This window comes from Homalodisca vitripennis, chromosome 1, assembly GCF_021130785.1.
Source record: "Homalodisca vitripennis isolate AUS2020 chromosome 1, UT_GWSS_2.1, whole genome shotgun sequence".
Taxonomy (NCBI): Eukaryota; Metazoa; Arthropoda; class Insecta; order Hemiptera; family Cicadellidae; genus Homalodisca; species Homalodisca vitripennis.
Window position 1 is genome coordinate 133,148,422 of NC_060207.1, and position 15,009 is coordinate 133,163,430.

The following is a 15,009-nucleotide window of genomic DNA, read 5'->3' on the forward strand; positions in this document are numbered from 1 at the left end:
AAATCTAACATATCAGTTTTGTAAATCAAATTTAAATTACATCAAACAGCTGTTGATACTTTCTTTAATGGTTTAGCTGAAGTTCGCCAAAAGACTAAACAATCTTGTTTACATTTTAATACTATAAACTACTAAGTACATAGTAGGCTACTTGATCGACAATGTAAAGCAATTAAAAAACCCAAAGTTACTACTTTTATTCAAAATTGTACCAAGGATGAATTAAAATATTTAATGCATTGTAAATACTTCATTTAAAGTCTGTTTTTGGAAATACTATTAAAACACTGTTATAAGAACTTATGGCTCACAGATATTGTCCTCGCCTTCAACATAGCACGGCACGACAACTGGCTCACCTCCTCACGAAAGGATTATCACAAAGTTAACATACTATCTGGGCACTTGATAAGAGTTTATAATTTGAAGAGTAAAGTGATATGGAAGCGAACTTAAACGTCACTTAGCAGTGTAGAGGTAAGGGAGCCTAATAACTTGATAAGAGTTTATAATTTGAAGAGTAAAGTGATATGGAAGCGAACTTAAACGTCACTTAGCAGTGTAAGGGAGCCTAATAAAATTAAAAGTCACAAGACTACTGCATTTAAACGTAGGGCGAGGGGCCAGGCCACGCATCTTGTAAAGGAACAAACTAATCTAACAATTATAAGAGGGGTTGCGAGAAAGTACCATGTGCACGGCCCCAGCGAACGACGACACAACAAGCTCCGAAGACACTTAGAACGGAGTGAACTGGAAGTCGCTACGGCCCACGCAAACCCCAATTCTGTCTACAGGGTTATGTTGCATTGCTTTGACTAATCAGAGACAAGTGGCGGTCACCTGATAATACAGCAATCATATGTCTGTATGCAGTCAGCTAATGTAGCTCATTGAGAATTATATATCAAACTACACAAATGAAGCAATATTAATCTTAAAGTAATTTATAATTTTATATCATAACAAAGTAATAATACAAATATTAATCAATATATCATTTCACTTAATTATTGCACAGTAGATATAGATACAACTAATCATGTGCTTATCTCTAATATTGAAGTCTGTCGATTCTAATGCATTACATTTAGACGCTCGTGGGAACTATAAATGTTCCACTAACTACAATCAGACGTAACGGAATAACATGGGTTTACTTAATTTCTGTGCACTTTAAAAAAAAGTAAACCAGTAAAATGATATACTATGTTTATAATAACACTATTCCATTTTGAAACTAGAACAACCGACTTTTGCAAACCTTACGATTAAAATCTGTTTTCGATAGCAATACAAAACTTTCATACAGTAGAGCTACAAGTTAATAGAACTAGACACCTTAATCGCAAAAGTAACTCAAGAAGGTGGCTACTGAAGACATATAAGGACTTCTAAACACCTAATTTGTTCCAATGGGCTGAGAAACCCCGATGAAATATCCTTTGTTTACTTTCAGCACGGTTTTGACATACAGCCAGATTCACTGATCAAATGCTGCTGATTATAAACTTCTCACAGTGGAGTCCACAAAGAGTTTGCAGATAGCTTATCTAGAGCTCTTATTCCCTTCTGCTTACCTTCCGCAGAATTTGTAGATATAGCTGGCTTGAAAAAGTTCCCGTTAGGACTTTCCCGAGCTTCCAAACCTGCTCTTGAGCAGGCAAGCTTGGAAATTATGGAGGTTAACCAAGAAGTGTGCCATATGAAGGTTATCTCTCCATTTTATCCTGCCAACCTTCGCTAGTTTTCCATCACCTGGTTGTTTATTAATAAACATTGAATCACAAAAGTACCAAAGGAATGATTAAGGAAAGTTCGTTGTGCTTTAGCTTTTACGTTGTCCGTGAGAATTTCGGCCGAGGTGGATAATTTAGAATCATCAATCTGTAAGACTTCATTTATAATTTGTCATTTTACGCTCACTTGTCACAGCTTGTTCACCATGACACAGTTTCGATCTTTGACGATTTTCTTCTCTGGCCAAGCATGTTTACTGTAGGGATAATTCCTCTTTCTTGATCACGACAGTAGTTCCTGTTTATATTGAGTAATTTTTTACTGAACATTTTCTATAAATCGATTAATACATGTTATTAAATTGTTTTATTCCTTACTACAAAACCTTAAATCTTAGGAAATACGAGTAACTAGATTGTATTCCTATACTTTCATTATAAGTTTATATTGTTCGGTTCTATCTCTATGACTATTAAAAACTACATTGTATTATTTTATTGTCTTAGTTTGCATCTTATAAATATTATAGTATAGTATAGTATAATCTTGTAGGAAATCATTCAACTTAACGGACCCATACACATAGATCTAACCTACGTGGGAACCGTTTACGCCACAGCAACGAATCCCACGAAAAAGCTTAACCTAACATAAAGCATAGGTTAAGCATAGGTTTTTCCTATCCTTCTTGATAGGTTCCTTATGGTCAAATACATTTCATTTAATTTTTCATCATATAGATTGACAGTTTTGTACAAGTAGTTTTGTATTCGGTAAACATATGAACTCCTGCAAAATCCTTCTTTCTCCACAGATTAAACCACAAATCTATTTCTACAGTAATATTACCCAACTCACAAAGCTCCATGAAAGACATCTTTCCAAATCTTTTGAATTAGGTTTTAGCTTGTATGAAGTATAAAGAATAGGAGAATGCAAAAAAGGTTTATTTTCGTGTGAGAATCTAACATTCAATGACAATGTTTAAGGAGTCAAGATAAGAGTTGATCAACGACCGTATCCAGAATTCAATCGCAGACTCAGATGGTGGATTACTTTTGTGTATTTACTTTTGAACAATATTCATGGAACTTAACTGAACTCAGACTTTCTCCATGATAATCATGTGATTGTTTAAGTAATTTATCAAAACATGTTCAATTTATTGTCGATCCTTCTTGATAACATCAAGGATTTTACCAATATGTTTCTCGCCATAATAAAATCCATATTTTTAATTTTTATAACTATCGAAACAGGTTCCAAAATCCCAGAGTACTTTGCAATAATGACTAAACCTATGTTGAAAATTGGTTTAATAACTGCACAGGAGAATTGATAGGCAACTTTTCTTGTTAAATAGTTTTCTACGGCCAAGAGAAAACTTTAGTTCTTGCATTAACTACTTCAAGGAAGTTGCCTGAAAATGTCTAATGCTCTTGTATTTCTCAGACTATCTGGTCTCACAGAGTCTTGATAGGTTAGAAACCAAATTCCTGCGGGCGGGCTGGCAACTCACGATAAATTCCTATTATATCCTTAACTGTTGCAATTAAGTTTCTTATTTCCTGTAGTTTACTAGCATCATCGACCAGAAGGTAAGTTTGTAACTTGTGAAATGGATAAATAAAGATTTATTTTCATCATAGAACATCCGTCAAATTCAACACAATTCTATTGTTAAAGATTCTAGTGAACAAAAAACTCTGAATTTGAGCTAGTGACTTTAGGGGCATCTTGAGATTTTGGCTCAAAATAACCAACAAATTCCTCTCGTTCTTTTCTTGTTTCTCAGTATAAAACTTCAATCCCATAAAAAGCTGTTCTTTTTCAACGATAACTGCTGTCTCATCGGCCATTACAGCGTAATGTTTTGTTTAAAATCTTCAATAGTTCTTTCTTTGAAAACTTCACCACATAATCTTGTAATCTCATTTTGAAATTTTCCTGAAGTGTATACTGCAATTTTTCGACATTTAACCAAGTAACTTTTTAGCTTTTTATTATCAGAGTCAATTCTCAAATTTAAAAGGTTAAAGAAAACCCTCTAGTCTCCTTCCTTTCCTCTATAGTGGCAAATTACGAGTTCCACAAAATATTATACATAATATAATTAATGACAATATTTGTTTATTTTCTTCAGTCATATTTTGATGACCACTTTGCAACTGTACATCAACCGGAACATTTTCAAGAAACTTTTTTGCAGCAGTTGTTGAAGATTTGTGGTAGTGGCTACCGATGTTTTTCTACAGTCTTCATGTATGTCTTTAAATTTCACCATGTATGACTTTACCATGAATAAGCCCAAAACACCTTTAACTGTAACAATACTAGGAGGAATAGAATAGAGTGCATACATAGAACACCTAAAATCGTAATTTTATGGTGAGAACCAAGGGTTTGTAAGCAATGCCAACTTAAGAGCAGACCAACAAAACGAGGAATGTTATTTTCATGGTAACTATCGTATACTTCAGTCGTTTTAGGTATCCCAGGGACAGGTACGTGTAAGGGTGAAGAATTACTAGATCTTTGTTACATAATAGACACAGAATCCGATAGTCCTGACAGTTTAGTTCATCTCCATCGTTACTTTCACTTCCTCTACAATCTTGATCTTTTTCCGTTCGAGGTGTTTTCTACCTGAAAATAATAGAAGCAGACATAGTATGCGAAAATTACAAACTGTTATTAACTAATGCCCACCGTAGCCAAAAGAAAATTCTCTGATCAAATATAAATGTAATCATCCCAGTTCCTACTTAGTTTGTATTTATTAATATATTTATACAAGCACGCCCTAAAAGTTACATTTTAGTAAAAAATTAAGAAAAGCTTTAGTTCAAAATTTGATTTTGTACATAAATTGATAAATTATTTAAATTTTTGGAACCAGTTTCTTATATACGCCTCGGGGGTTTTCAAATGTAAATATAAATATAAACTAAGTAACTACAACTGGAATAAATTCGAGTAAGTTATTCAAAAAACGATTCAATTTTATTACTGATTAACCAATGGCGGGTGGCTCACTTTATATAAGTGACGCGGAACTCACTTGACCGAAGGGGAGGGTAAAGGTACGATTACGATAATTATCATATTTGTAGTATTATTTTTCTGTTTTCCTATAGAAAATAATTGTAATTACGATCGACAAAAAATAACGACAAATTATCCTAATTTTATAATTTTCAATAGTGAAAGAATTGTTTGGATTATTAAAATAGTTATTTCAAGAATTGTAATAAATTCCAGCAACATAATAACCATTTATTGTAATTTTGCTTCCCGTTGGAAGGGGGAAAGCTACCCCTTCCTGCCCCTCGCTGGGTACGCTCTTGTTTGCTGATAGTAATTGTTGAGTCGTTGAGAGCTAACTAGTGAGACGACCTTGAGTTTCCTTACATAAGAAAAGTGTTAAACCTCATTCGCTTTTACGACCTTATTTGTATAAGACTTGTGGAGGATGTCTCATTAAAAAAATTTAATTTATATACATCCAAATGTTTTCCATATTTTTAAAATGTCATTCATACAAATCTTAACTTTTTAGAACTCTTAAGTTTAAATACTAAAAAATAATACAATTTAGAAAAAAAAAACTAATATAACGTTTGGAGTCGTGATTACTATATCATTATAATAAGACATCTCCTGTAACGCTAGGATAAAAAAATAAGGTCATGAGGTTTAACATTGTTATTATGGATACAAACTTTAAAGTCGTTTTACTACAGCCGACTCTTAAGGACTGTTTTAATATCTTTAATATTTCTTCTGGAAATTTTGCATGCCATTGGCACAGTGGCCCCGTGGTGGTGGCGGCTGGCAGTGGTACTAAATACCACTTGATTAAGATATGACAATAGATTGAGATTATCTTAAACCGTAATACTGGCATGTTGTACAAGTATGACTGTTCAACTCAGTCAAAGGCTTTAGAGAGATATAGCACAGATGCTCTAAGATAATTTCCATCCAAAGACTTCAATATGGATTCTAATTGTGCATGGATAGCTGAAGTATAAATTACATACTATTTTAAATGGACAACTAAATTACCACTATACTGTGTATATTAATAAAAAATATAAACTTCAAATTTAAAAAGAATTGTAACCGAAATAAATTATTTAGACTTCAGATGGCAAAATGTTGTGTTAATAATACTAACTGAAAATTTATTTATTTCTCTTTAAACTAGTTTTGAGATGCATGTAAATTGCCTGATATCACTATACTGTAATACCTAACGTATTCGACAATGGCTGTAGTTATTAGCAATAGTAGATAAACGTTGGTGATGTTATTCTATAATGCTTAAATTAAAACCACAACCTACATTGATTTCTACTGTAAAATTTATACTTGGGCACAAGTTAAATAATGTAAACTGTTATAGGGTGTCGTGGTAACTAAAAAATAAAATGTTTAAATTTAATGAACGCCAATGTTAAAATTTTACTTCTGCACAATAATTGTATAGCTTTAACATGAATAGTTAATATCTCCTTTTCACGTGCATACTTGAGTGATCTCGATTATTGGTAATGTCATGCATGACGCACGAGTTTACCACGGCCAAAGTGTAACTGTGCAACAACTGTCTATAATACGTGCTGTTCACAGGATTCAGCTGATACATTATTAAAACTGCGATTGTTTTTCTCCGCTAAATAATGTAAGATAAATTATTATAACAGTTGAAACAGATTAAGAAATTTTCGTTTTGTCTTTTTGTATGTAACCAGGAATTTCTTAGTTTATTATTTAAAATCACTTGTTTATTCAAGTTTTGGGAAATAACAAATTCCATAAACCTACCAATTTTTTTATTACATTTTCATTACCTCAAGTCATTCTTCCCGAAGTCCATTGTTTACTAAAGTGTATCTAAGTGAACTCATTCAAAAAGCTTTTTTGTTTATGATGTGTAAATTTTTAATTGTAGGCAAAATGAAATACAATTTCAGAAGACTTGATTCCAAGTGGTCTAAGGCGTTTGACTTGGAGTTTGAGATAGCGGCCTGTTTGACAATTCGAACCCTGTCTGACACCTTTGCCTTTTTTTATCCTAATAGTACTGTCAGCTTTGAACTGTACCAACTCTCCTCTTTTTTCTGTCTGATATGATCATCGCACAGGCAAAGTGGCCTACGAGGACGGGCAGAGTAAGGATAAAATGATGAACGGCCCCTTAAAACAAAATTTAAATAGTATTGTCATAGAGTCACGTATTATATCATTATTTCCATGGTATTGTACTTGTACAATCAACACTGCCTAATTTTAGTAATAATTAAATATGGCAATAACCACGTCATCTACATACAAATTATATTTAATAAACCGGTTTAATTTTGATTTCGTAAAAAAATAATGATTAAACGACGTATTATTTGTGTTCAGCCTTTCACTTAGATATGCTTAGTTATGATTCCAAAGCTTTAAGAATATCCACCTAGCTAAATTGAAGGGAAAGTTTGGTATCCATGATATTAATCGGGATAATACATGGGGAAAATTTAATCAGTGTAAAAAGTGCATGCCATTCTGCAAAACTACATAGAGTATTTAAAAGTAAAATTGAAGAATATAAGCTCACAAATACTTGATAATTGTAATGTGCGACAGGTGATATCTGCAAGCAGGCAGGAGGAAAGACATGGACCTGCAAGCCGGTGAGGAGTTGTCCCAAGGCTATTCAAGACCTTCGGAAGAATAAACGACCTCAGCAGTGTCGCTTCTCATCCTCTCAGCCAGTAGTCTGCTGTGAGCCTTTAGATAGTCCGAAGCCACCTCCGAGCCCGAAACCCCCTAGCCTTCCGAGCCCCAAACCCCCTAGATTTCCGAGCTCTTCGAAGCCGGGATCTAAGAGCAAACAGAGTAAGTATCCATAATGTATATACTTGTTTGTACTCCAGGTGGTACGAAGGCGCCACATCGTTTTCAGCTGTTTTTACTAAAATAAATGTCATGTCTTAGATGTCTCATATTTTTTTTTAATTTGTACACCCTCGAGACTCACATGCTTCTTTGACTAGTTTTGTAACTTTGAACTCTTGGGTTTACACGAATTTAATTTAATTACTTAAACTTACAACATTGATGTATTGTGCTAATTAAATGGAATCGATTGACTTTTTTTATTATATTGTAATACTACGAAGTATTTTTTAATTCATGTTTTTCACTGATTGTTCATGTTGAACTCGCTGTACATAACAAAGTATAAACGTGGTATCCTTTATCATTAGATAAAGAAGATAGTGTTAGATGTACATAATTTCTCTTAATGTGAAATGGCGTGAATTTTTTCATTATTTATTATCAAATTCATTACATTTCAGAATGTAAAGAATACGCAGAGTACGTGTACGTCAAGACTCAGGGCTTCTTCGGCAATGAAGTCAAGTACGACACCTGCGCGATAGTAGAACCTCTCATCACTAAAGGCAAGGACGCACAATCTCGAGAATATCCACACATGGTTCGTACAAATCTGTCAGTTATTCAATCAGCATATAAACAATTCAATTCATCAGTAGTCTGTTTCACAAGTCTATCTAGAGTATTTTGTACCAACGGTCTTGCGATTTGTGGTATACTTCGGGTTAGTGGCATAGATCTCAATGAATCTGTACTGTGGCTTTGATAAGGATGATTTTATAATTCATTGCAGAGTCAAAGATATGAGAGCATTGATGCGTATATAGGTTAGTTTCCCCTTGGAGTAGAATGAAACCACGAAATAACTTTGGATTTTTAGTTTCATTTTTATTTTAAAACGAATTTTTCTGGCTACCGTTTTTCATAATAGTCATCTACGAGGCGTGTTCCGAAATTAAGTACCGTTTCATTCTACTGCCACTGTAGCGCTGCAATCGGTTTCCGCGCATGCGCACTAGTGGTCCTTGTTCACTGGCTATCGACTTACGCCATTTTAGTTGTTCTATGTTGTGTTTTCAGTTTTCTCTGAACGTTTAAAATGTTTAAGACAATCAGTAACCACGCCGATTGTGGTATTCGTTCTGTAATAATATTTTTGAACGCAAGGAATGTGAAACCGGCTGAAATTTATCGTTAACTTCGAGATGTTAACAGGGAAGACGTGATGAGTGAATGAATGGAGAGAAAGTTGGTTAGAATGTTCAATGGCGGTCGAACAAATGCGCATGATAAAAATCGGAGCGGTCGGCCATCTCTCGTCACCGATGACCTTGTAAGGGCAGTTGACGAAAAGATCCAAGGTAACAGACGTTTCACTATGACAACACTATCTGACGATTTCCAACCAATTTCACGCACTCTTTGGTACGAAATTGTTATGGACCACTTGGGCTATTGCAAGCTGTGTTCCCGATGGTTTCCAAAAATGTTCACCGACGTGCACAAAACGAAGAGGCTTGGAAGTGCATTTATTTTTCTCACACGGTACAGGGATGGTGTGGGTTTTTTAAACAAAATTGTGACAGGTGATGGTCCCACACCGGAATCCAAACAGCAATAGAGTGGCAACACACGCAATCCCCGAATAAACAAAAATTCAAGCCGACAATGCCTGCTCAAAAAAATTAGAAACAAAATCTACAATGTCTAAAACGTAGTTTTGTTTAACTGACATTTAATGAAAGTTTAGAGAACTAAAAGGTCCAAATTTTAGAAAGGTGTTTGGGAATGGTTTTGTAATAACGCCACTGGTATTGTTTGACTTTTCACAGGAAATCCTTTGTATGATATGAATTGTGTGTATTGTTAATGATTCCCTGAGTGGTTTAGAGGCTTCATGTAAGGTGTCAGTGACTCTATTAATTCTTTCATTTAAAGTATTTAGTTGTCCCGACACCTTTATTTTGAAGTACACTGATTATTTTGTAACCAAGCAATACCATTATTATGTGCATAAAAGATGGTCATGGCTGTTGTCGATACTTGCTGGAGAAACGTGGGGCTGACATGTCTATAACATGAATCAGATATGTCAGGTGTGCGTGTAAATGTATTTGATTGACAGGGTGTGTTAATGAGTGGAGACTCTAGTTGAGTGATCTGTCGTCAAGGAAGTAGCCAGATTGGTTATTCACTATAGAGGTGGTATTCATTTACCGGTTACAGTAATCCTAAAATGAGTTACCTTCTGACGCGTTAAATCGTCATGATTCGTCAGTAGAGTGAGATCTACAAGACATGATGTCAAAAAAGGACTCAGATGGCGTTTAGAAAGATAAAATGACCAGTGCAATCTCCTATATGAAACAATGACACCAGTAAAGCAAGGTGCCCATTGCGACCGAACCAGCCCAGACCGGCCCGGTGGGTATTTTTTAGGCTGTCAATATACACGTAATCAAATGGACACTCGCCCACTGCGACCGGCCCGGCCCGGACGGACTCAGCCCACGCCCACAGTCGCCCCAAAAGCCGACCGAGGCCCAATAGGCCAGGCTGGGTTGGGCCGAGCCGGTCGCAGCGTAGTGCAGTCACTGAAGCTGAAAATAAAATAAAAAAGCTCCCATTTTTTTCAAATTGAATGGATTCATTAAAAATTTGCATACCACCTCATCTGACCCTCAACTTAAAAAGTGATATTGTCTCAATTTGTGCTTTTGCAATTTGGGGGTAAAAACTACCCTTGTACGAAAAGATCCACGAATATTTCACGAACGATTTAATTCATGTTTTTATTATTATGTAAAATGAAGTGCCCTTCAAATTTTTTAATATAGACTATGCATTTAAATTACTATACTACCCTGAAATCCTTAAATCTACCCCTTTATGTCCGTAAAGGTACGTTTTAGGTGCTTAAAATGAAATTTTGATGCATTCAAAATGTATTATATATTTTTTATTATTTATCAGAAAACGGCAATCTCTCATTAAATAGTTGCAGCCCTTAAAAATCACTCTTTATATATAAAAAAATAATACTGTTATTGAAGACTTGAAATGTTTTACTGGTATACATATAATAAATTGTAACTTCTCAAAAATGTTACTTTTTAATTCCCACAAAACCCCTTAAAGAAGACCTACCCCTTATAAAAAATACTACTCTTATTGAAACATAGCATTAAAATGATACGTATATAAAAATTGCGTATGAATTATGTTTTATATGAGAATATAATTGTTTTATTTAATAGAATTTTTCTTTGAACGCTTTTCGATTCAACTATTACACAAAAAGTTTTTATTTACATTATAAAAGTACGAGTAAAAATTCCCTAACAATTGGATATTACTTTTAAATTATATACATATAAAATAAAATTATAAATGATAATGAATTGTAAAGTATTTATTTCAATATTTAATTCTCATAACTTTCAAGACACACACCACATATTTTCCTGTTTAGTTTTGGAAATATACTTATTATACCATATACTAATTCTCAACGGACTTTCACTTTGCCTAACAAGTGCTCTGCTCTTCCTCCAAATTATTTTTCATTGATTACTCCGTGTTCCAGCTGTTGCATACATGCATGTACACACAGACACACGTTTGTGTGTGGGAAAAAGGTGTCGCAAACCTTAGTGGGTGACAATACCATCAGTTCAAACAAGAAATGTCATATAAACGTTAATCGAAGAAATGTTTCGTTTAGCCGCTAGCCACTATTTAGTATTTTTATTACAAAATTCATATCTCTAGTACCTAGTACAAATACAGCTATCAAACTTCACACATATGTAGTGATATATACGAGGAAATATATATACGAATAAATTGGGATGCGCACGTGTGTGTGTGTGTGTTTTATTATTATTAAGATACTAGATAAAAGATGTGCGCGCACGTACGCAAAGGTAATTTAACTGCTCAAATATTTTGTAATAAAAATCAAGTGGTTTCTTACTTATACATTTTTTTAACTTTTAACTTATGAATTCACCCAAAACGTAATTCTGTAAGGCATTTCATGCGCTGTAGGTCCTACAATTTAAATGTATTTTGAGAACTTCCTTCTTTAGATTATTAAGTTTGAATTAATTTGGAAAGTTAGTCGTCATGATTAGCGTTGAGCTTTTAACGGTCATGACTCTGTTTAATTTGTAAAAAAAAAACAAATTCTTCAGTAAAAACCCTATAATTTTGTATCCTATAATTTTTTGTAATTATCATAGTTTTCGAAAGATTTTGGAAAAAGGTTAATTAAAAAAAATAATGTTGCTACTAAACTTTAATCAATTTAAAAAATTAAACTACTTCTAAATCCGTCCAAACTCCCTAAAGTTATTGTTGATATACGAATAAAGTAAATTGGCGATGAATTACCCTTAATTTCATTGTTTGTTGTTGAGTAATGTAAAATTAATGTAAAATGTAATACCCATTTTTCTCATAAATCAAGAAAAACCACAGTATTTTGATTTTAACTCCATTCATTTTCATGGTACTCAATTTAAAGGTGCATTAAGTCTTACACAAAAAAATTTAATATGAGGCTTTTTATAAAAACCTTTAATTTTCCTGCTAAATGAGATTGATTGTTTCAATTTTACCTATCTTGAAAATCGACCTCAATTGCAAAGAGCTATAACTCGAGTTATATACCACCTAAAAACGTGCATATTTAGGTTAAAAATTGTCACTTTTAGGCGCCAATATCTCGAAAAACATTGACTGTACAAAACATTCCTATAGAACCAAGTTTTGCTTAGAATTCTTCCCTCTCTCGAATAGGTTTCTTTTATAAACAATTCCGACCTCTAGAAGGGGTGGCATCAACCCCTAGAGTGAAACCGCACATCCGCATTAGGTTAACTCATAACTTTTGTTTCTTAGGTTACTCCCTAACTACAGTCTAAATTTCACGCCAATCCAAACAATCCGAAAAAATTGGCCGGAGTGGTACGGTGAGAGAGAGGCAGGTTAATCAGATGTCAGCGCATAGTTTCATTTTGTTTTTCTCGTGTTTCGTTCTATTTAATATTTTTATCTTCTTTCCTCCGATATATAGTTTCGTTTATTGCACTCTACATTTTATAAATTATATTACATATCTGTAAGGTTAATTTAAGTTATCACTATTGTTATGTACAGTGTTTATGTTTATTTAATTATATATTTTTCATTGAACTGTTTCAGGCTTTGATAGGGTACGGTAAGAGAAATGCTATCGAGTGGCTGTGCGGCGGTAGCTTGATCAGCAAGAGGTTTGTGCTTAGCGCTGGTCACTGCACTGACAGCGGATCCAAGTAAGCGATATGCAACTGCGGTTATAACATCCAATTAATAGTGATTAGAAAATCCATTATTGAATCTTTGTAGTTTACTAACGTTAAGAGTCACAATAACGGAACACAGACGAATTACGTAAGAGTGATATACTTCTGTTGACCACGAAAAAGTCATAATAAATAAGTCTATAAGGAAAAGTGCAAAGTAGAATTACATAACAATCTACAAGCATAGGATCACGCCGGATTTGCGTAATTTTTGTTAGTCTTCTTCTTCTTGTGTATTCTACTCAGTCTATACCACATGACTTCTATAGTGTAGTGTAGTGATCCTCCTTGTACTTTTCGGGGCAATTATTACACATCACTAATATATGTTTCGTACTTATATGTTTGTAATTGAGTGTACCTACGATTAATTTAATAACAATAATATATTAAAAATTACTTTTGTACTACAATTATTGTAATAAAATAATACATAATTATTATTACTATTACTATTAGTATTAAGTATTATTATGAAGTATTACTATTAGTACATACTTCAGGTGACTCGATAGTAAGAGTGTACTCATTGTTGTACATAGCCACATTTTAAATAATTACTACTGTAATGGAATAAATAGTGCCAGTGAACTCCAATCAAAGCCAAATATAAAAGAATAACTAAAACACGTCGTTGTCTTGAAATGAAACAATATTTATTACAATTTTTAAGGAAATAATTGTATTAAATAGCTAGAAAAGAGCTGTTACTGATTTTGATAAATAATAAACTACTAATAAATAACAAACATTTAAGATCTGTACTCAAAAATATGCTTTCCACATTTAAAAAGGTATTTACACTCACCAACTAGAATTGATGTAATTATTTTATTTCTCAAATTATTTTAACACATTTGATATTGCTTGTTTTTTTTTAAATTAAATTTGAAATAAATAATTATTCTTTAAAGTTTTTACATTAGATTAACATGTATAAAGGGTATTTCACGAGAAGTTTCAACTATTCTGTGATTTTTGTGACATTTATCGTTTCTACAAGCCGCGTTACATACCATAGATATAAACTCGTAAGTAGATAGTTACACAGATAAACTTTGGAACTGAGTGTGGTTCCGGGCTCTGTGAACCATGTTCGGTGAAGTTATGTAGGAATTGTTTGTAAGTGCTACCATAAGAACAATAACAATAGACCCGTTTTTAATTTTTTTATTACTTAAAAGTAAACATTAGTTTATCAGCTTATGAATACATTGGTAACTGATGATTACTTATTTATAACGTTAACCCTTTCTATTATTTTGTGATTTATAACAAGTAATTTTCATAAACGAATTTTATCGTAATTTCTTTTTATCGTTGTTATAAACTGAAGTGGTTCGGGCAAGAGGACTTCGTTTACTAAAGTGATTCGACTAGGAGTAGTGAACATGAACTAGGACTATTAGTTGATATTGCGATGGAATAAATATCAACTAATACATGTAACAATGGATTCGAAGCGAATCGTTAACACGTCTTTACTTGAAAGGGCCGTTGGATTGGAACTTGCAAACTATAAGAACTCGAGGTGAGTTGCCGTAATTATGCTGGAGACTGGATGCTCCTGTTATGAAGGTTCCTCGAGTCCTGAAAGTTCTGTGCCATTAGAAGCTTCCAGCCTGAAGCTTTTGGCCTTGGGTAATTCCCACGCTCTGGTAAACTCTCGGCCTCTGGAAGTCTAATTATTGAAATTCGTGTCTTGTGGTAACTACGGGCCTTTGAAAACTGCCGGCCACTGGAAGCTCCCAAAGTGTATCAGTTTACGATTTCTGAACACTCCGAGCCTCTTCTTGCATTACTTGACAGCTCCTGTCTTCTTAAAACTTCTGGCTTCTGAAGATTTATAGATTTCTGGGATTACCGGTCTTTTAAAGTTGCAAAGTAGTAAAAAGGAAGTGGTCTGTCAAGCCAATTGCAGAGGTATTGCTTCCTCTTGGAACAGCTTTTTGCTTTACTTCCTGAAGGTTTCTACCAAGTCTTCAGATGTCTTCTTTTTTATTTGTTTCGTCAACCTGTTTAATGT

The 15,009-nt window shown here is 33.7% G+C and overlaps 1 protein-coding gene across 1 annotated transcript in view; it reads left to right on the forward strand.

Annotated features, from left to right (window-relative positions):
- Positions 1 to 15,009, forward strand: part of LOC124353237 — a 59,542-nt gene that overhangs the window by 4,278 nt on the left and 40,255 nt on the right. Inside the window, exons 2-4 of the mRNA XM_046803158.1 lie at positions 7,381 to 7,632; positions 8,097 to 8,236; positions 12,844 to 12,953. Coding sequence (XP_046659114.1) covers positions 7,381 to 7,632; positions 8,097 to 8,236; positions 12,844 to 12,953 — 502 coding nt within the window. The remainder of the gene's footprint in view (positions 1 to 7,380; positions 7,633 to 8,096; positions 8,237 to 12,843; positions 12,954 to 15,009) is intronic.